General features: G+C 43.9%; 1 protein-coding gene across 1 annotated transcript; it reads right to left on the bottom strand.

Moving 5' to 3' along the window:
• Window positions 1–722: 722 nt before the first annotated feature.
• On the bottom strand, window positions 723–15,706 carry LOC115114826 (tRNA-yW synthesizing protein 3 homolog (S. cerevisiae)). The gene is given in 9 exon segments (XM_029643322.2): window positions 723–961; window positions 14,239–14,432; window positions 14,617–14,750; window positions 14,873–14,944; window positions 15,154–15,202; window positions 15,204–15,276; window positions 15,279–15,330; window positions 15,552–15,658; window positions 15,661–15,706. Coding segments are annotated over 9 exon segments (966 nt in total).
• Between the last annotated feature and the right edge of the window lie 4,680 nt (window positions 15,707–20,386).

The raw sequence follows: 20,386 nt of genomic DNA, 5'->3' as shown, positions 1-20,386 counted from the left end.
CACGACGGCCTTAAGCTCAGACCCAAAGGAAACCTGCAGTAACCTGGAAACTGTACTCACGTGCTGCCATTGCAGCCCAGGGCTCAAACTCACAGGAAACTGTGGTAACCCTTATAACGCACACTTTACGGGCAGCAGCAGCCCAAGGCTCACACCCACTGTGGTAACCCAAATAAATGCACAACCAGCGAGCTTCCTAACACCCACTCCTAGACCCAGCTATAAGAACACTATGAGCCATATTGGGAGCAGTTACATCCAAGCGATAAAACCTCATGAAGGTACAGTATGTGCGGAACCCCAACTCACTGCAGCACAGATATCACCAATCATCATGCCCCTGAACAATACCCAAGAAGCCACCACACCCCTAGTGGAGTGAGCATGCATACCGCTAGGCAACCCGCTATGCAACCCTTGTCCTTTGCTGTCATTTGCCAGGGTGATACCCTCCACAATCCTATCAGAAAGACGCTGCCTAGAAAGCATCCTACCCTGAGCTGGATTAGCGAAACAGACAAAACGCTGGTCACAAACGTGGATATCCTTGGTCCTATCCATATAAGTGCGTAAGGCAGAAAACGGAGGAGGCGAGAAAAATAACAACCCCCCGGGACCTGTAAGACATAGGCATAGCCTTGGGAGAAAAATATGCATTAGGACGTAACATCCCTTTGGAGTCGTCAGGCGCAAACTAGAAACAGGAAGGGTGTACTGATAGCTCATTGGAGATCCCCAACGCGTTTGGCTGATGCCAAGGCCATGAGCAGGGAAGTCTTGTAGGAAAGGACCTTCAGGTCCACAGACTCCAATGGTTCAAACGGAGGCTCACAGAGAGTGTCCAGAACCAAAGCTAGGTCCCAGGTCAGTGCCATGGGCTTACACACTGATCTGAGCCGACGCACACCTTTCAGGAACCGCACCACCAAAAGATGAGACTTTGGGGTAGAGCCGTCAATCCCTACATGATACACAGAGATGGCTGCCATATAAACCTTCAATGTTGAAAAAGAAAGGCTATGCTCAAAAAGCTCTTGCAAGAAAATCAAAACGTTCACTAAAGAGCTCTGAAAAGGAGAAACTCCCCTTGTGACTAGGGGGCAGTATTTTCATTTTTGGAAAAATAACGTTCCCAAAATAAACAGGATATTTTGTCAGGACAAGATGCTAGAATATGCATATAATTGACAGCTTAGGATAGAAAACACTCTAAAGTTTCCAAAACTGTAAAAATATTGTCTGAGTATAACAGAACTGATATTGCAGGCGAAAGCCTGAGAAAAATCCAATCCGGAAGTGCCTCATGTTTTGAAAGCTCTGCGTTCCAATGCGTCCCTATTGAGCAGTGAATGGGCTATCAACCAGATTACTTTTTCTACGTATTCCCCAAGGTGTCTACAGCATTGTGACTTAGTTTTACGCCTTTATGTTGAAGAATACCCCTAAGTGGCTACATTGTGTAAGTGGTCAACTGATGGCTCTCAGAGTGATTCTCGTGTAAAATACAGAGGTAGCCATTTTTCCAATCGGTCCTACTGAAAATCTAATTGTCCCAGTGGATATATTATCGAATAGATATTTGAAAAACACCTTGAGGATTGATTATAAACAACATTTTCCATGTTTCTGTCGATATTATGGAGCTAATTTGGAATATTTTCCAGCGTTGTCGTGACCGAAATTTGCGCTCGATTTCTCAGCCAAACGTGAAGAACAAACGGAGCTATTTCGCCTACAAAAATAGTATTTTTGGAAAAAAGGAACATTGGCTATCTAACTGGGAGTCTCGTGAGTGAAAACATCCGAAGCTCATCAAAGGTAAACGATTTAATTTGATTGCTTTTCTGATTTTCGTGACCTGCTAGCTGGACATAATGCTATGCTAGGCTATCAATAAACTTACACATGCTTGTCTTGCTTTGGCTGTAAAGCATATTTTGAAAATCTGAGATGACAGGGTGATTAACAAAAGGCTAAGCTGTGTCTCAATATATTTCACTTGTGATTTTCATGAATAGGAATATTTTCTAGTAATATTTATGTCCGTTGCGTTATGCTAATTAGTGTCAGTCGATGATTACGCTCCCGGATCCGGGATGGGGTGTCACAAGTTAAACCTGACACCAACCCTTTAACGCACACCACTTTAAATGTATACAACCCTCTCGTAGAGGGCACATGCGCTGACTGTATAGTTGTAAACCCCTGTCATCAAATGGAACCTTTCAGGAGCCAAACCCACAGATCTTATATCTGTCGTCGTGGGTGCCAAACTCTCCCGTGCACCTGGTACAATAGATCCCAATGACACGGAACCCTCCACTGTTGATCTCTCAGAACCAAGGTTGTCAGGGCCAATGGGGAGCCACCAGAATCAACAACAGACCATGATGGACCCTCTCCATGGTGGCCTGAATCAGGTCCACTGGAGCAAACGCATAAAGCAGGGTCCAAGGCCACTGATACGCCAAAACATCTGCTCCCAACGGAGCGCCCAGATCCCTCATTGAGATGAACCGACGACAATGCTCATTTTCTTGCGAGCGTAAAGATCTACGTCGGCCCTACCGAACTGGTCCGAGGGGTGCAGTCTCCACTCCATAGAGATAGTACAACCCCCCCCCACATTGGAAAGTAGACCTGCACCTACGATGAGAGAGTCGGGAGGATACGTCGCCCTGACCGACAGGAAATGTGCCCTGCTCCATACGAGCAAGTTTAGGAGAGAGAGAGAGAGACTGTAATGTTCGTCGTCTTCCTCTGATGCGGAGTAAGACAGATCGGACCAATTTGCAGCGTGGTAAGTGTCCATAATTTAATAAGAAAAACGGAACACTACAAAATACAAAACAAACAACGTGAAACAAACAAACCAGTCCCGTGTGTGTGCCACACAAACACGGAAAATAAACACCCACAACTCAAAAGTGAAACCAGGCTACCTAAGCATGATTCTCAATCAGAGACAACTAACGACACCTGCCTCTGATTGAGAACCATACTAGTCCGAACACAGAAACCAACATAGAAAAACAAACAGACTGCCCACCCCAACTCACGCCCTGACCATACTAAAACAAAGACAAAACAAAGGAACTAAGCTCAGAACGTGACAGAGACCATGTGTCCCCCCACCTGTGTATGTACACACCCACCGTCCTGTTGTCAGACCTTACCAACACCAGCAGCAAGACATGTCAAAAAGTGACCTCGAAGCTGCCCCCTGAGGGTGGGGTAAGTTGAGCCACCCATCATTTCATAGAGTCTGTGAAGGAATAAGCCACATGGAGTCCAAAAAAACAAATCATTTTTAGATTGTTCTATACATCATTTAGGGTCTCTATAAGCTTCAATATGAGGTCCTAAACCCAGCATGAAAGTTCATCCTTGTAGCGTGTGGGCTAATAGTAAAAATGTGGATGTCGTTTAAGTCAATTTTCATTCAGTACAGAAATGTATATGCGGCTTAACTTCACCGGTCACGTGCTCAACTTACCCCATACCCGGGTAAGTTGTGCCAAACTGTCCCTTTTTTGGACTAGCTGTTTTCAAAACGGTTATGTTGACATGAAACCTGAGTATTTCCAGGGACACACAATATCCTGAAATACTGTATATGTAGATATCTTTGTTTCCCTTGACGGTGTGATGTTGAATGTAAAAAATGTCTCAACTTACCCCACTCTCCCCTACTGCAGTTGTTTGTTTAGTTTACCAGGACTGAATTCACAAGTTGGGAATATTTTACATTTTTATATAGAGCATTAATTACCCTGAATTCTATTGGACAATTTTTACAGTTCATTTCAGATAATTTCACTAAAAGGTAGCATTATATAGGATGTTTTTTTTATGAATCTATGTACGATATTGTATAAATATTAGTTCACAAATGAGCATAGGCTAACCCAACCTCTGACCTCATATTGTAATGGTCTACCTTCTTGATAGCTCTGATCAGGTCAAGAGTTGTTGATAATGGCCAACTCGCCGTTGATTGGTTTTCCACATCCATCTCTCTACTTCCCATGTAATTGCTTCCTTTAGGCCTCTCTAAATGAAGGCAAATGGAGACAGGGTCAGCTCAGCTGCCCTCTTCTCTTCTCCTCTTTGTACCCTCTTCATCCTTCTATTCCATTTAATTCAAAGGTCTTTATTGGCATGGGAAACACATGTTTACATTGCTGAAGCAAGTGAAATAGATAATAAACAAAAGTGAAATAAACAGCAAACATTACACTCCCAAGTTTCAAAGGAAAAGACACATTTCAAATGTCATATTCTGACTCTGTACAATATTATAATGATGTGCAAATAGTACAAAAGAGAAAATAAATAAACATAAATACGGGTTGTGTTTGTTCTTTACAGATTGCTCTTTTCTTGTGGCAACAGGTCACACATCTTGCTGCTATGATGGCACACTGTGGTATTTCACCCAATAGATATGGGAGTTTATCAAAATTGAATTCCTCCTTCTCCGCCGGCCCCTCTCCATCCCCTTGTCCCCCCCATCGACCACTTCAGAGGGCTCCAGGAAATTATAGGGGATCTGACTAATTGCAGCCGGCCCACCGGCAAACAGGGAGCACGCCACACTTCAGGAGAGGGGGAGGAGTGGAGGAGATGGTAAAATGTCTAGGGGTCTGATCGAGACAGAAGTCCACAGGTTATGATTTGACCAAACAGGTTGTGAAGAATACCTTAAGAACAGTCAGTAACAGGCTACGTTATTACGGCACATTACTAAATACTCTACTGTGTGATGCCACTTGCATAGATGCATGCAGGAGGCTAGTCAGGTAACCTAGTTGTTAAGCGTGTTGGGCCAGTAACCAAAAGGTTGCTGGTTCAAATCCCTGACCTGACTAGGTTTAAAAATCTGTTAATGTGCCCTTGAACAAGGCACTTAACCCTAATAGCTCCTGTAAGTTGCTATCAAAGACTGTTTGCTAAATGGCTCAAATGTGAAACTTAAATACCTGCAGACATCAAGTTAAAGAAATGGATGATCTATTCTCATCTAGACATATACCATTCCAGTAAACTATTTCCTACTTTACTGAAGGCCGACCACCACTTTGGAGGCCACTGTACTAAATGGAAGCAATTTAGGCAAGGTAACTAATAGCCATGCCTGCAGTGGACAGCATGTGATTATTCAGGGCTCTGATGGGCCACCCTCAACCCAAATGAGTCCTAAAACCCAGAATAAGGCGAATTCATCCTGATGATGTAATTTCCACTAGTCACAAGTGACTTGCAGCCGGCCCTGCATGTGTCGGCCGGCAGAATAGAATGCATCCGTCATTCACCGGCTGATTAATGCACTCCAGATGTGCCCGTCCTCCGATTTCAGGGCTCCCCGCCCCTTCGCTTTGTTGTGATAATGATACAGTACCCAGAGTACAACTGTTTATTTTATTTTCCGTCCGTTTCTCCGGTGGTGCAGCCGGGCAAGTCAGGGACCTTAGGTTCGCGCTGCTTCTCGATAGCCAATTGTGCGGCTGAGATGAAAGCCAGAGTGGAGTTATTATACTTTCCCCGTGGAACCAGGCCCCCCCTTCCTCACACTCCCGTCCACCCTACCTCAGACATGGGTGTAATTGTAAACTGCTGCTGGTAGCTGTACTGTAAGTTTTGAGGTGGAGGGACCACCACGGGCCACGTAGGAAATTCATGAATGTCAGAGTTGTCAGGATCAAACGAGAGACACTTCCTGTTTGGGTCAGGTGACAACAACTCCAGGCAGGCAGCGTGGAGGGTGGTTCTGTCTAGAAGGGACTGAGCTATAAACAAAGTAGGTAGAAGAAGTTGCCCCCAACCTCTGATACTAGGGTCAGATACATTTAGGAATGGGGTTGGGTAATCTGATCCTAGAACTGTGGTATAGCGACTAGTGATTCTCACCATAACCTTGACCCTCTGAAATGCTGCCACTGAGGAACCCTCACAGATAAGGGATATAGCCATCTCTCTTAGCCCTGATAGGCCGTATAAAGATACAGATCTAGGGGGGAGCCTGTGTAGAGGCTGGTGCAACAGGACAAGGTGGCCAAACAATCTGCCCCAAGGAGGATGACAACAACCCTTCAACAACACACACACTCAAACACCACCCTCATCCTTAAGAGATTAGACTTGATGGCTGTTCCCAAAACAAAAAACAAGGCATATCCTCCACGTTCGAGGTTGTTTGTGGACATGTTTTGGGAAGCTGGGAAAGCCAAACCCACTCACAACATTTCTTCACAAACAGGATTGACTCAGAACACAAGTTATGACCTTATAGTGTTCCAGAGTTGACCTTGGATGAGATCCACAGAGTCCTGATGCCAAGCCTAGGAGTATCCATTGTTTGACCATCAGCTGCTCGATTTACTTGTATCAATCTTCTCAAAAAGTTTAAACCTTTCACATAACCCACATGAAAAAACTATAGTATACTATAGTTTTCACTGTAGTGTTTTGTTTTAGTTTTATTATCTTTGTCAAAGACGTGGAGGCTTTCCCTTCCAGGAAACCTACTGGAGAAATACAACAACAACCAAAAAATCCAGAAATTGTAGTTAGGAACTGTCCACTACCTGACCTCCAGGACAACTACAGCACCCGATGCCACAGGAAGGCCAAAAAGATCATCAAGGACAACAACCACCCGAGCCACTGCCTGTTCACCCCACTACTATCCAGAAGGCGAGGTCAGTACAGTTGCATCAAAGCTTGGACCGAGAGACTGAAAAACAGCTTCTAGGCCATCAGACTGTTAAACAGCCATCACTAACACCCAGAGGCTGCAGCATACATACAGACTTGAAATCATTGGCCACTTTAATAAATGGATCACTAGTCACTTTAATAATGCCACTTTAATAATGTTTACATATCTTGCATGACTCATCTCATATGTATATACTGTATTTTATACCATCTATCGCATCTTGCCTATGCCACTCTGTCATTTCTCCTCCATATAATTGTATGTATATATTCTTATTCCATTCCTTTACTTAGATTTGTGTGTATTAGGTAGTTGGAATTGTTAATTACTTGTTAGATATTACTGCACTGTCGGAACTAGAAGCACAAGCATTTCGCTACACTCACAATAACATCTGCTAACCATGTGTATGTGACCAATAACATTTAATTTGACTTGGCATGTGGGGGAGGGGAATGGGCTTGGCATATGCAAATTAAATACGGTAGTATTCTACAGTATACTATAACATTCTATCGTAAGTACTACATATGATCAAGAGATACTACAGTGAGTGGTATAGTATACTACAAAATTCTGTAGCAAGCACTACACGATTGATGATACTACAGTGTGTAGTATAGTACTCTATAGTACACGACAGTTTACTACAGAATTCTATAGTAAGTACTAGAGTATTCTATAGTAAACTGTAGTCTTTTTTCATTTGGGAAACCTTCACCTGTGATATTGAAATGAAAGCTCATTTCTGGTGTGTGTATGGAAGGAGCAATGATAATTCTACATGCCCTTTAAAGTACCAGGCAATTTGCCCTCTGTTCTATGTGTGCCAGTTTATCACAGTGAAGGGGAGTAGATTGTCCAACTAAGGTCAGATTGACAGTAATCGCAATAATTACTTGGAGTGACTGAGGAGCACACCCAGCTATCCAATCAGACACTGAGGGGACGTCCAGCCATCCAATCAGGTGAAGGACCCTAGTTACTAATCAGTAGCAGAATAGCCCACTTGACAATCAGACAGGACTCCCAATTCACCACTGATTGCAGAGGTCGTATGCCCTCCTCAAAACCCTCAACCAACCCCCAACCCCCCCCCAGCCTAAAGACACACTGCCAATCCTAATCTCTCGCAAGGAGCCACCCTGGCCCTATAAGCCTGTTAATAGTGAAGGGTGCATGCAAAATAATGATGTGTGCATGCAGGTGTCTCTACAATATTAAGTTATTTGTCTTATTCACCTTGAGGTTTGTGACCAGCTGTGTTTATACTGCGGCATGCAGATAAAAAAGCATCTCTAGTCTACTCTTCGGGTCAAATCCAAACATGGAACCAAACTGCAGTGTGCTCCGTACAATTCTCTCCAGAGTAGCGAAAAGCACATTTTCAGAAGGCAAATTTATTCCGAATAGTAGGTGAAACACTGAACTGCCTCGGACATAGAAATGTTCTATTGAAACCAAGTGAAGACAAAATCATCTTAGACAGACAGGCGGGCAACCGAGCCAGACAAGGAGGCCTATGGACAGTGTAACACCAGGGGAAACCCTGGGCATGAAGCTGGGCCTCCTGGTGGTTCAGAGTAGAGCCGGTGCAGTTCTTCCTGGTTAATGAGGCGGGTCTCCCTAATGAGGCATGAGTGCAGCAGGAACCAACCGGGCCTGGACAGAACCTGACTGACTGGATACTAATCCTCAGGAAATGGGCTCTTAACCACACGCCATATCCCCATCAGAGCAACTGTCAGACATGAAAAAGGTGCTCGGTGGTCTGTTGATGGATTACCCTGTAGTACTAAATCTCCTCTCTCTCTTCACAGGCAAAGACACAGAGAGCGGCTAACTTTGTACTCAAATAGAAAGCTCAACTACATACACACATGGGTGTACGTATGCTTGTGTGTGTATGTTCTTCTGTGCACTTTGAGACAATGATGGTGGATTAAACTGAAACAGACTGGAGGGAGTTGCACGGGAGGCAAACGCAAACGCGCACTTTGTTTTTATGTTACACAGGCGCCAGTCATCAAAAACAAAGGGAGGTAGAGTCTTTACATTTACATTTACATTTAAGTCATTTAGCAGACGCTCTTATCCAGAGCGACTTACAAATTGGTGCATTCACCTTATGACATCCAGTGGAACAGTAGTGCATCTAAATCTTTTAAGGGGGTGAGAGGGATTACTTTATCCTATCCTAGGTATTCCTTAAAGAGGTGGGGTTTCAGGTGTCTCCGGAAGGTGGTGATTGACTCCGCTGTCCTGGCGTCGTGAGGGAGTTTGTTCCACCATTGGGGGGCCAGAGCAGCGAACAGTTTTGACTGGGCTGAGCGGGAACTGTACTTCCTCAGTGGTAGGGAGGCGAGCAGGCCAGAGGTGGATGAACGCAGTGCCCTTGTTTGGGTGTAGGGCCTGATCAGAGCCTGGAGGTACTGAGGTGCCGTTCCCCTCACAGCTCCGTAGGCAAGCACCATGGTCTTGTAGCGGATGCGAGCTTCAACTGGAAGCCAGTGGAGAGAGCGGAGGAGCGGGGTGACGTGAGAGAACTTGGGAAGGTTGAACACCAGACGGGCTGCGGCGTTCTGGATGAGTTGTAGGGGTTTAATGGCACAGGCAGGGAGCCCAGCCAACAGCGAGTTGCAGTAATCCAGACTGGAGATGACAAGTGCCTGGATTAGGACCTGCGCCGCTTCCTGTGTGAGGCAGGGTCGTACTCTGCGGATGTTGTAGAGCATGAACCTACAGGAACGGGCCACCACCTTGATGTTAGTTGAGAACGACAGGGTGTTGTCCAGGATCACGCCAAGGTTCTTAGCGCTCTGGGAGGAGGACACAATGGAGTTGTCAACCGTGATGGCGAGATCATGGAACGGGCAGTCCTTCCCGGGAGGAAGAGCAGCTCCGTCTTGCCGAGGTTCAGCTTGAGGTGGTGATCCGTCATCCACACTGATATGTCTGCCAGACATGCAGATATGCGATTCGCCACCTGGTCATCAGAAGGGGGAAAGGAGAAGATTAATTGTGTGTCGTCTGCATAGCAATGATAGGAGAGACCATGTGAGGTTATGACAGAGCCAAGTGACTTGGTGTATAGCGAGAATAGGAGAGGGCCTAGAACAGAGCCCTGGGGGACACCAGTGGTGAGAGCAGGTGGTGTGGAGACGGATTCTCGCCACGCCACCTGGTAGGAGCGACCTGTCAGGTAGGACGCAATCCAAGCGTGGGCCGCGCCGGAGATGCCCAACTCGGAGAGGGTGGAGAGGAGGATCTGATGGTTCACAGTATCGAAGGCAGCCGATAGGTCTAGAAGGATGAGAGCAGAGGAGAGAGAGTTAGCTTTAGCAGTGCGGAGCGCCTCCGTGATACAGAGAAGAGCAGTCTCAGTTGAATGACTAGTCTTGAAACCTGACTGATTTGGATCAAGAAGGTCATTCTGAGAGAGATAGCGGGAGAGCTGGCCAAGGACGGCACGTTCAAGAGTTTTGGAGAGAAAAGAAAGAAGGGATACTGGTCTGTAGTTGTTGACATCGGAGGGATCGAGTGTAGGTTTTTTCAGAAGGGGTGCAACTCTCGCTCTCTTGAAGACGGAAGGGACGTAGCCAGCGGTCAGGGATGAGTTGATGAGCGAGGTGAGGTAAGGGAGAAGGTCTCCGGAAATGGTCTGGAGAAGAGAGGAGGGGATAGGGTCAAGCGGGCAGGTTGTTGGGCGGCCGGCCGTCACAAGACGCGAGATTTCATCTGGAGAGAGAGGGGAGAAAGAGGTCAGAGCACAGGGTAGGGCAGTGTGAGCAGAACCAGTGGTGTCGTTTGACTTAGCAAACGAGGATCGGATGTCGTCGACCTTCTTTTCAAAATGGTTGACGAAGTCATCTGCAGAGAGGAAGGAGGGGGAGGGGGAGGAGGATTCAGGAGGGAGGAGAAGGTTGCAAAGAGCTTCCTAGGGTTAGAGGCAGATGCTTGGAATTTAGAGTGGTAGAAAGTGGCTTTAGCAGCAGAGAGAGAAGAGGAAAATGTAGAGAGGAGGGAGTGAAAGGATGTCAGGTCCGCAGGGAGGCGATTTTCCTCCATTTCCGCTCGGCTGCCCGGAGCCCTGTTCTGTGAGCTCGCAATGAGTCGTCGAGCCACGGAGCGGGAGGGGAGGACCGAGCCGGCCTGGAGGATAGGGGACATAGAGAGTCAAAGGATGCAGAAAGGGAGGAGAGGAGGGTTGAGGAGGCAGAATCAGGAGATAGGTTGGAGAAGGTTTGAGCAGAGGGAAGAGATGATAGGATGGAAGAGGAGAGAGTAGCGGGGGAGAGAGAGCGAAGGTTGGGACGGCGCGATACCATCCGAGTAGGGGCAGTGTGGGAAGTGTTGGATGAGAGCGAGAGGGAAAAGGATACAAGGTAGTGGTCGGAGACTTGGAGGGGAGTTGCAATGAGGTTAGTGGAAGAGATTAGAGTTACAGTATATTTACTTAAAGGACAAATATGGATGCACTCCATGCTTTGTCCTAAGGCTATGTTTGATTGACCTTGTACTATATTTACAATGATGTGTGTGTGGTTGGTGGATCTTTAAACCTCCTTCTGCTTTAGTCCATTAATAACACCACAGTTGAATACACTCCACTCTTTATTCTGTCTAGACTAGCTTTACAGAGTGTCTTCCAGAAGACCAGTGTTTTCCTAATGATTATGGGGACCAACGATTATCTCTGAACAACCCTGTTCCGAGGTTGAAAAGATTTGGCGTTGGTCCTCAGACCCTCAAAAAGTTCTAAAGTACTGATGCACCAAGTCTGGAACCAACAGAACCCTGAACAGCCATAAGACTGCTAAATAGCTACCCGGACTATCTGCATAGACACTTTGTTGACTCATCACATACACTGCTGCTACTAGTTATTTTCTATCCTGTTGCCTTGTCACTTTATCACTAGGTACAGTGCCTTCTGAAAGTATTTGACTTTGTTTTTCAGCGGCAGAGACTGAGAGACTAGTCAGGATCGAGGGAAAGATGAACGGAGCAAAGTACCAAGAGGTCCTTGATGAAAACCTGCTCCAGAGCGCTCAGGACCTCAGACTGAGACAAAGACTCACCTTCCAAAAGGACAACGACCCTAAGTACACAGCCAAGACAACGCAGGAGTGGCTCTGGGACAAGTCTCTGAATGTCATTGAGTGGCCCAGCCAGAGCCCGGACTTGAACCCGATCAAACATCTCTGGAGAGACCTGAAAATAGCTGTGCAGCGACACTCCCCATCCAACCTGACAGAGCTTGGGAGGATCTGCAGAGAAGCCAAAGGTGCTTCAACAAAGTACTGAGTAAAGGGTCTGAATACTTACAATGCCAGTCAAAGGTTTGGACACACCTACCCATTCAAGGGCTTTTCTTTATTTGTACTATTTTCTACACTGTAGAATAATAGTGAAGACATAACACATAACACAAAATAACACATATAGAATCATGTAGTAACCAAAAAAGTGTCAAACAAATCAAAATATATTTGAGATTCTTCAAAGTAGCCACCCTTTGCTTTTATGACAGCTTTGCACACTCCTGGCATTCTCTCAACCAGCTTCAGCTGGAATTCCTTCCCAACAGTCTTGAAAGAGTTCCCACATATGCTGAGTACTTGTTGGCTGCTTTTCCTTCAGTCTGCGGTCCAAGTCATCCCAAACCATCTCAATTGGGTTGAGGTTGGGTGATTGTGGAGGCCAGGTTATCTGATACAGCACTCCATCACTCTCCTTCTTGGTCAAATAATCGTTACACAGCCTGGAGGTGTGTTGGGTCATTGTCCGGTTGAAAAACCAATTATAGTCACACTAAGTGCAAACCAGATGGGACGGTGTATCGCTGTAGAATGCTGTGGTAGCCATGCTGGTTAAGTGTGCCTTGAATTCTAAATAAATCACGAACAGTGTCACCAGTAAAGCACCCCCACACAATCACACCTCCTCCTTCATGCTTCATGGTGGGAACCACACATGCAGAGATCATCCGTTCACCTACTCTGCGTCTCACAAAGACACGGCGGTTGGAACCAAAAATCTAACATGTGGACTCATCACACAAACAGACAGATTTCCACTGGTCTAATGTCCATTGCTCGTATTTCAGGCCTTCACGTCTCTTCTTATTATCGGTGTCCTTTAGTAGTGGTTTCTTTGCAGCAATTCAACCATGAAGACCTGATTCACACAGTATGCTCTGAACAGTTGATGTTGAAATGTGTCTGTTACTTTAACTCTGTGAAGCATTTATTTGGGCTGAAATCTGAGGCTGGTAACTCTTACGAACTTATCCTCTGCAGCAGAGGTAACTCTCGGTCTTCCTTTCCTGTGGCGGTCCTCATGAGAGCCAGTTTCAATCATAGCACTTTTTTTTGCGACTGCACTTGAAGAAAGTTCTTGAAATTGACTAACTGTCATGTCTTAAAGTAATGATGGACTGCCGTTTCTCTTTGCTTATTTGAGCTGTTCTTGCCATAATATGGACCAAATAGGGCTATATTCTGTATACCAGCCCTACCTTCTCACAACACAACTGACTGGCTCAAACGCATTAAAAAGGAAATAAATTCCACAAATTAACTTTTAACAAGGCACACCTGTTAATTTAAATGCATTCCAGGTGACTAACTCATCAAGCTGGTTGAGAGAATGCCAAGAGTGTGCAAAGCTGTCATCAATGCAAAGGGTGGCTACTTTGAAGAATATATTTTGATTTGTTTATCACTTTTTTGGTTACTACATGATTCCATACGATTCCACTTTTGATTGGTACTGTAGGTTTACTAAACATAAGCAATGTCGCAAAATAATCCATGTTATTTCTATCTCTACTTTGCACATTTTTCCACTACAAATCAACCATTCCAGTGTTTTACTTGCTATATTGTATTTACTTCGCCACCATGGCCTTTTTTGCCTTTACCTCCCTTATCTCACCTCACTTGCTCACATTGTATATAGACTTATTTTTCTACTGCATTATTGACTGTATGTTTTTTTTACTCCATGTGTAACTCTGTGTTGTTGTATGTGTCGAACTGCTTTGCTTTATCTTGGCCAGGTCGCAATTGTAAATGAGAACTTGTTCTCAACTTGCCTACCTGGTTAAATAAAGGTGAAATAAAAAAATAAAAATAAAAAAGATTGACGGGGGAAAAACAATTTAATCAATTTTAGAATAAGGCTGTAATGAAACAAAATGTGGAAAAAGTCAAGGGGTCTGAATACTTTCCGAATGCACTGTATATGTACTTATCTTCCTTAATTACCTTGTACCCCTGCACATCAACTTGGGACTGGTATCCAGTGTATATAGCCAAGATATTATTACTCATTATGTATTTATTATTGCTTGAATTATTACTTTTCTATTATTTCTCTATTTTCTCTCCCTCTCTGCATTGTTGGGAAGGGCCCGTAAGTAAGCATTTCACTGTTGTGTCTACACCCGTTGTTGACGAAGCACGTGACAAATACAAATGTATTTGATTTGATTTGTCTATGTGAACAGATACTCCCCAAGCAGTCCTCAAGCTCAACTGGATTAATGTCTCTGTTGTCTTGGCAAGCGTCTGTCTGAGTGTCTGTTTAAACGTTTGTCTGTCCTCTTTTCCTCCATTGCTTGTAAACAGATTTCTCCTCCGTCTCCTGTCTACTTGGGCTTTGAGGTTCAGCTGGTTGCAAAGCAGACTGTAGCCACTCGTAGAACCTGTTGACGCATGAAAAACTTTTTCTATAGCGAATCGTAAGCTCAAGAGTTGAGGTCTGAGATTATTTAAATTCCAATAAATTGTGAGCGCTTTTTGTAAATCAAGTCATGAACTAAACTTTGATCATCATTTTAGACACAATGATATGGAGCTAGCTGCTGTAATTGGTCATGGACAATTTACCTCTCAATTTGTTTGACATTTTCCTCCATTTTCTGATTGGCTACTTCCACCAGGAAGTAGATGTAGTCCTCCTTCACCAGGACCTGTCCTTTGTGGCTCAGTGGAACCACCAGACCATGGGTACTTCGGACTGCCTAGAGAAATATCCTGTGGAGAATGCACACAGAATAAAACAAACAACTCATGTTACACAAGCATTTCAGTAAAGCACTTCATTACAGAAGAATAATTGAAAAACGTAAACTCAATTACAAACCGTTATGATTTTGCCCTTCTTGTCTACAGTCAATCCAGAGTTTCTAAAGCCAGAGTTTATTGCCAAAGAATGCTGTAAAATAAACATCAGTTTACATTAACTATCACTGCTGTGTTCTTCAGCCAACACATTGCATGCACAGTTCGTGGTACAGTAGTTTTAATACAAGCAAGCTATACAGAGCCAACTGCAACATGTTGTAAACTAGTCTGGAGAGTCTGATATTTTCTTCTGGTGTTTTCAATGAGAACTAGAGAGCAGGAGGGTTCTTTAACTCCAACCAGAAGCTGTGTATCTTCAAGCTGTCTACATTGGACATGAATACAAAACTTCAAACTTCAACACAGTATCTTCATATGACATCTCCAAATCAGACATCAAATCGCCCATATGACATTTCTTGGTGTGATGAAAAGCCAGGGACAGTTCAGTTTCTGCACATCTGGAGTGTCTAACACCTGGGACGGATAGATGATAAATAGACAGACACCACAGGAATAGGATGATTCACCATTGTAGCTATGACTTGCATAGTAGCTAGCTATCTGAATAACGTAATGGATGACAGTAGGCTAGCTATCTCACTATCTAACTAGCTTACAATGGTATACTAGTTAGATAGATAACTGCAGCAGGCATTTAGTGACTGGAATCATACAAAAGCTAGCAAAAACCTCACCCCATCTATGAGAAGAATCCTTCCAGAACAGGAGCTGGTGGTGAAATAATAGGCTGAGTTGTTTATGGCAGAAACAATATGTGAGATGTCCTCCTTTCTTTCTAAGTTATGTTGTTTAGACATTGTTTCTTCCATTGGATACATGTATTTTCCATTTTAGCTAACAGACAGATTTTGAGAGTAAATTACTCTGTATCATCTATAATATACAGCGTTTTGCATTTAGTAAGCAAGCATGCTTGCCTAAATGTTTTGAATAAAATGAAGATATCCCTCTAGTGGTGTGGGGGCTGTGCTTTGGAAAAGTGGGTGGGGTTATATCCTTCCTGTTTGGCCCTGTCCGGGGGTGTCCTCGGATGGGGCCACAGTGTCTCCTGACCCCTCCTGTCTCAGCCTCCAGTATTTATGCTGCAGTAGTTTATGTGTCGGGGGGCTAGGGTCAGTTTGTTATATCTGGAGTACTTCTCCTGTCCTATTCGGTGTCCTGTGTGAATCTAAGTGTGCGTTCTCTAATTCTCTCCTTCTCTCTTTCTTTCTCTCTCTCGGAGGACCTGAGCCCTAGGACCATGCCCCAGGACTACCTGACATGATGACTCCTTGCTGTCCCCAGTCCACCTGGCCATGCTGCTGCTCCAGTTTCAACTGTTCTGCCTTACTATTATTCAACCATGCTGGTCATTTATGAACATTTGAACATCTTGGCCACGTTCTGTTATAATCTCCACCCGGCACAGCCAGAAGAGGACTGGCCACCCCACATATGCTCTCTCTAATTCTCTCTTTCTTTCTCTCTCTCGGAGGACCTGAGCCCTAGGACCGTGCCCCAGGACTACCTGACATGATGACTCCTTGCTGTCCCCAGTCCACCTGACTGTGCTGCTGCTCCAGTTTCAACTGTTCTGCCTTATTATTATTCGACCATGCTGGTCATTTATGAACATTTGAACATCTTGGTCATGTTCTGTTATAATCTCTACCCGGCACAGCCAGAAGAGGACTGGCCACCCCACATAGCCTGGTTCCTCTCTAGGTTTCTTCCTAGGTTTTGGCCTTTCTAGGGAGTTTTTCCTAGCCACCGTGCTTTTACACCTGCATTGTTTGCTGTTTGGGGTTTTAGGCTGGGTTTCTGTACAGCACTTTGAGATATCAGCTGATGTACGAAGGGCTATATAAATAAATTTGATTTGATTTGTTATGTTTATCAAATGAAAAAGGCGTTTTACGGTTGCCGATAGAGTCAAATGCTGATCAGTCAAATCAGAGAGGAAGAGGTAAAGCGAGAGGGATAGCTGGGCCCAAAATCTGTCTTCTCCAGCAACTGTTTTTTTTTGCTCACCAAGCGTAGAGTTCTTCTTAAAATGTGATTTTAAACCTAACCCTGATCTTAACCACACCGCTAACCTTATATTAAAACCAAAAATGTTTGTTTTGATGAATGTTAAATAGAGCCAATTTGGACTTTGTGGCTGACTAGTGGAAATCTTGTTCTCATATCTGGTTAATATAATGGATCATCTGTGGTCAAACGCGGATGTTTAAAAATGACCTGCTGTCGCCACCGTGAGGCAACAGAGGGGAGGACAGCCACTTACAACTTCTCTCATGAATTAGTCCGTTTCGACATACCTTATCATTGCCTTGATATATGTTTATGCTAGTTGTATTTAGACACATTATGGTGTTTCTACTCAAACGTCCTGCTGAAGTAATGAAGTTAGCTGGCTAGGTAACAAGAAATGGCTTACTTGCTAGCTAATGCCACTGTCCAAAGACCACAAGTCACTCGTGTGTCTTCTACTGCTGCTTGCCAGCGTTCTGCATTTAACGTGATTTACAAAGACTACTCTATTTGTTTGCAGATTACAACATCCAAGTTAACGAGAGCCATTCAAGTGAGTGAGTAAATTTGGAGGACCTTCGGTTTGGAAACTGCTACAGTACATACCTGCGCCAAATTCTGATCAGAAACCAGCAAATAAAATCATTCAAAAACTTGAACTTGCTATTACTTTTGCTAAAGTACAATAAATACATTGCATGGTTAGCTATTGCACGTCTACCTGTAGCTGTTTTATATTTTGTATTATGTTAGTTGAATGTAGTTCTGTCTGGTTCTCATGAAACAGCCTGTGTGTTCTCCAGGTACTGATCCATGTGTGTGGAGAGAACCCAATGGAGACCAACACATGCTCTGGGACCTACACCAGGAAGCCCAGCCTGCCCTACACTCCAGGAACTGATGTGTCCGGGGTTGTGGAGGCTGTTGGAGATGGGGTCCAACTTACAGGTGCTGAACTTCTCCATCCATCCCTGTTACATTATGATTACTGATGGTATTCTCATGCGGAATGTGATGCGAGTGTAGTTAAGAAACATTTTGCATCCAGCACTACCTAAGAATATAGACTGATGAACCACAAGTAGCCTTTTTTTGTATATTTTGTTTTTCATTTTGATTCATGAAGATCAAATTAATTCAAATTACCTTTATTGCACGACAGGTTTTTTAGGTGGGGTTGATTAAATACGGCTCAGCGTTTGTGACGTCTACTTGGTGGTGTGTATCTGTCAGGTGGGGGTGTGCAGCGTGTCAGGTGGCCTTGGGTCTGAGGGTCCTGGGGACAGCAGGGACCGCAGAGGGACTGAAGCTTGCCCTGAAGAACGGAGCTCACATAGAATGCTCTTTCCGTGACATAGACTGACCACATGAATCCAGGGGAAAGCTATGATCCCTTATTGATGTCACTTGTTAACTCCACTTCAATCAGTGTTGATGAACGGGAGGAGGCAAGTTATAGAAGGATTTTTAAGCCTTGGGACAATTGAGACATGGATTGTGTATGTGTGCCATTCAGAGGGTGAATGGGCAAGACAAAACATTTCAGTGCCTTTGAACCGGGTATGGTAGAAGGTGCCAGGCACACCGGTTTGTGTCAAGAACTGCAACGCTGATGTATTTTTCACGCTCAACAGTTTCCAGTGTGTGTCAAGAATGGTCCACCACCCATGAAGCCAATGGTGACTTTAACAGAGTTACCGAGTTTAATGGCTGTGATAGGGAAAAACTGAGGATGGATGAACAACATTGTAGTTATTCCCCAATACTAACCTAATTGACAGAGTGAAGAGAAGGAAGCCTGTACAGAGTAAAAATATTCCAAAACATGCATCCTGTTTGCAACAAGGCACCAAAGTAATAATGCAAAAAAATGTGGCAAAGCAATTAACTTTTTGCACTGATTAAAAAGTGTTATGTTTGGGGAAAATCCAGTACAACACATTACTGAGTACCACTCTCCATATTTTCAAGCATAGTGGTGGCTGCATCTTGTTATGGGTATGATTGTAATCATTAAGGACTGGGGAGTTTTTCAGGATAAAGAAAGGGGAGGGAGCTAAGCACAGGCAAAATCCTAGAGGAAACCCTGGTTCAGTCTGCTTTCCACCAGACACTGAGAGATTAATTCACCTTTCAGCAGGACAATAACCCAAAACACAAGGCCAAATCTACACTGGAGTTGCTTACCAAGAAGACAGTGAATGTTCCCAAGTGACCGTGTTACAGTTTTAACTTAACTCTACTTGAAAATCTATGGCAAGACCTGAAAATGGTTGTCTAGCAATGATCAATGATCAACAACCAATTTGACAGAGCATGAAGAATTTTGAAGATAAAATTCCAGTTGTGGAAAGCTCTTAGAGACTTACCCAGAAAGGGTCACAGCTGTAATCACTGCCAAATGTGCTTCTGCATAGTATTGACTCAGGGGTGTGACACTTATGTAAATGAGATATTTCTGTATTTCCTTTTCAATAAATTTGTAAACATTTTTTCACTTCATCATTATGCAGTAGTGTATGTATATGGGTAAAATTTTAAAAAAGAATCCATTTTGAATTCAGGCTGTAACACAACAAAATGTGGAATAAGTCAAGGGGTATGAATACTTTCTGAAGGCACTGTAAGTTGATGATCTGATCGCATTCGATCCTCAATCAATACTCTTTTTCACTTTTACGGAGTATACCAAACATTAGGAACACCCACTCAAAGGCACTTAAATCTTTTGTTTTGCCCATTCATAGCTTTCACGTGGATTCACCTGGATTCATGTTCTTAATGTTTTACATACTCAGTGTATATTTGGGTATCATCAGCCTAGCTGTGGAAGTTGATGTTATAGTCTCTGGGGATATGGCTGAGAGGGAGCATGAGATTAGGAACAGAATAGGCCCCAAAATGGACCTGAGTGGGATACTGCATCTGACTGTAGACTCCAATGTGTACATAATATTCATAATCTCTTTGAGCACCAGAGGGTTGTAGATGGTAGTATGATTCCCTTTACGGTCTATTGACATGCTTAAAACTGTTGTAGTCCCCTACCATTAGAATACAGTTATTTGAATCCATCTTCCTTGAGGATATTATTTAATGGATTGCACCTCATGATCTAGATTGTTTTTGAATAGGATCGCAACACCTTTTGAACTCCTTAGCCCATGACAGAAATAGAATTTACTGTCCCGCTCTTTTTCCCAGGCCACTTTATCAGGATATATTGAATGAGTAATCCTTCTCCTTTAGCCATGTAAAAACTGCTCTTGTTTTCCTATTGTCAACCAAGGCATTGGAATTATATCTAGCTATAGTCAATTTACCAGTATTCTATTTTGAGATAGTTTTCCATACCTACCAGTGCCTACCTACTTACTGTTACATGTTACTGATCGACATAGAGGATGAAATTCTGATTACTGTACATGAGCTCGTGGAGGAAGCGTTTCATGTATATGGAATTCACGTTGCTTGACATCTTGCCACAGACGAAGAC

The sequence above is a fragment of the Oncorhynchus nerka genome, linkage group LG9b (genome assembly GCF_034236695.1).
Source record: "Oncorhynchus nerka isolate Pitt River linkage group LG9b, Oner_Uvic_2.0, whole genome shotgun sequence".
Classification (NCBI taxonomy): Eukaryota; Metazoa; Chordata; class Actinopteri; order Salmoniformes; family Salmonidae; genus Oncorhynchus; species Oncorhynchus nerka.
Note: the sequence above shows the minus strand (reverse complement) of the source record. Positions and strands in the feature narration are given on the sequence as shown.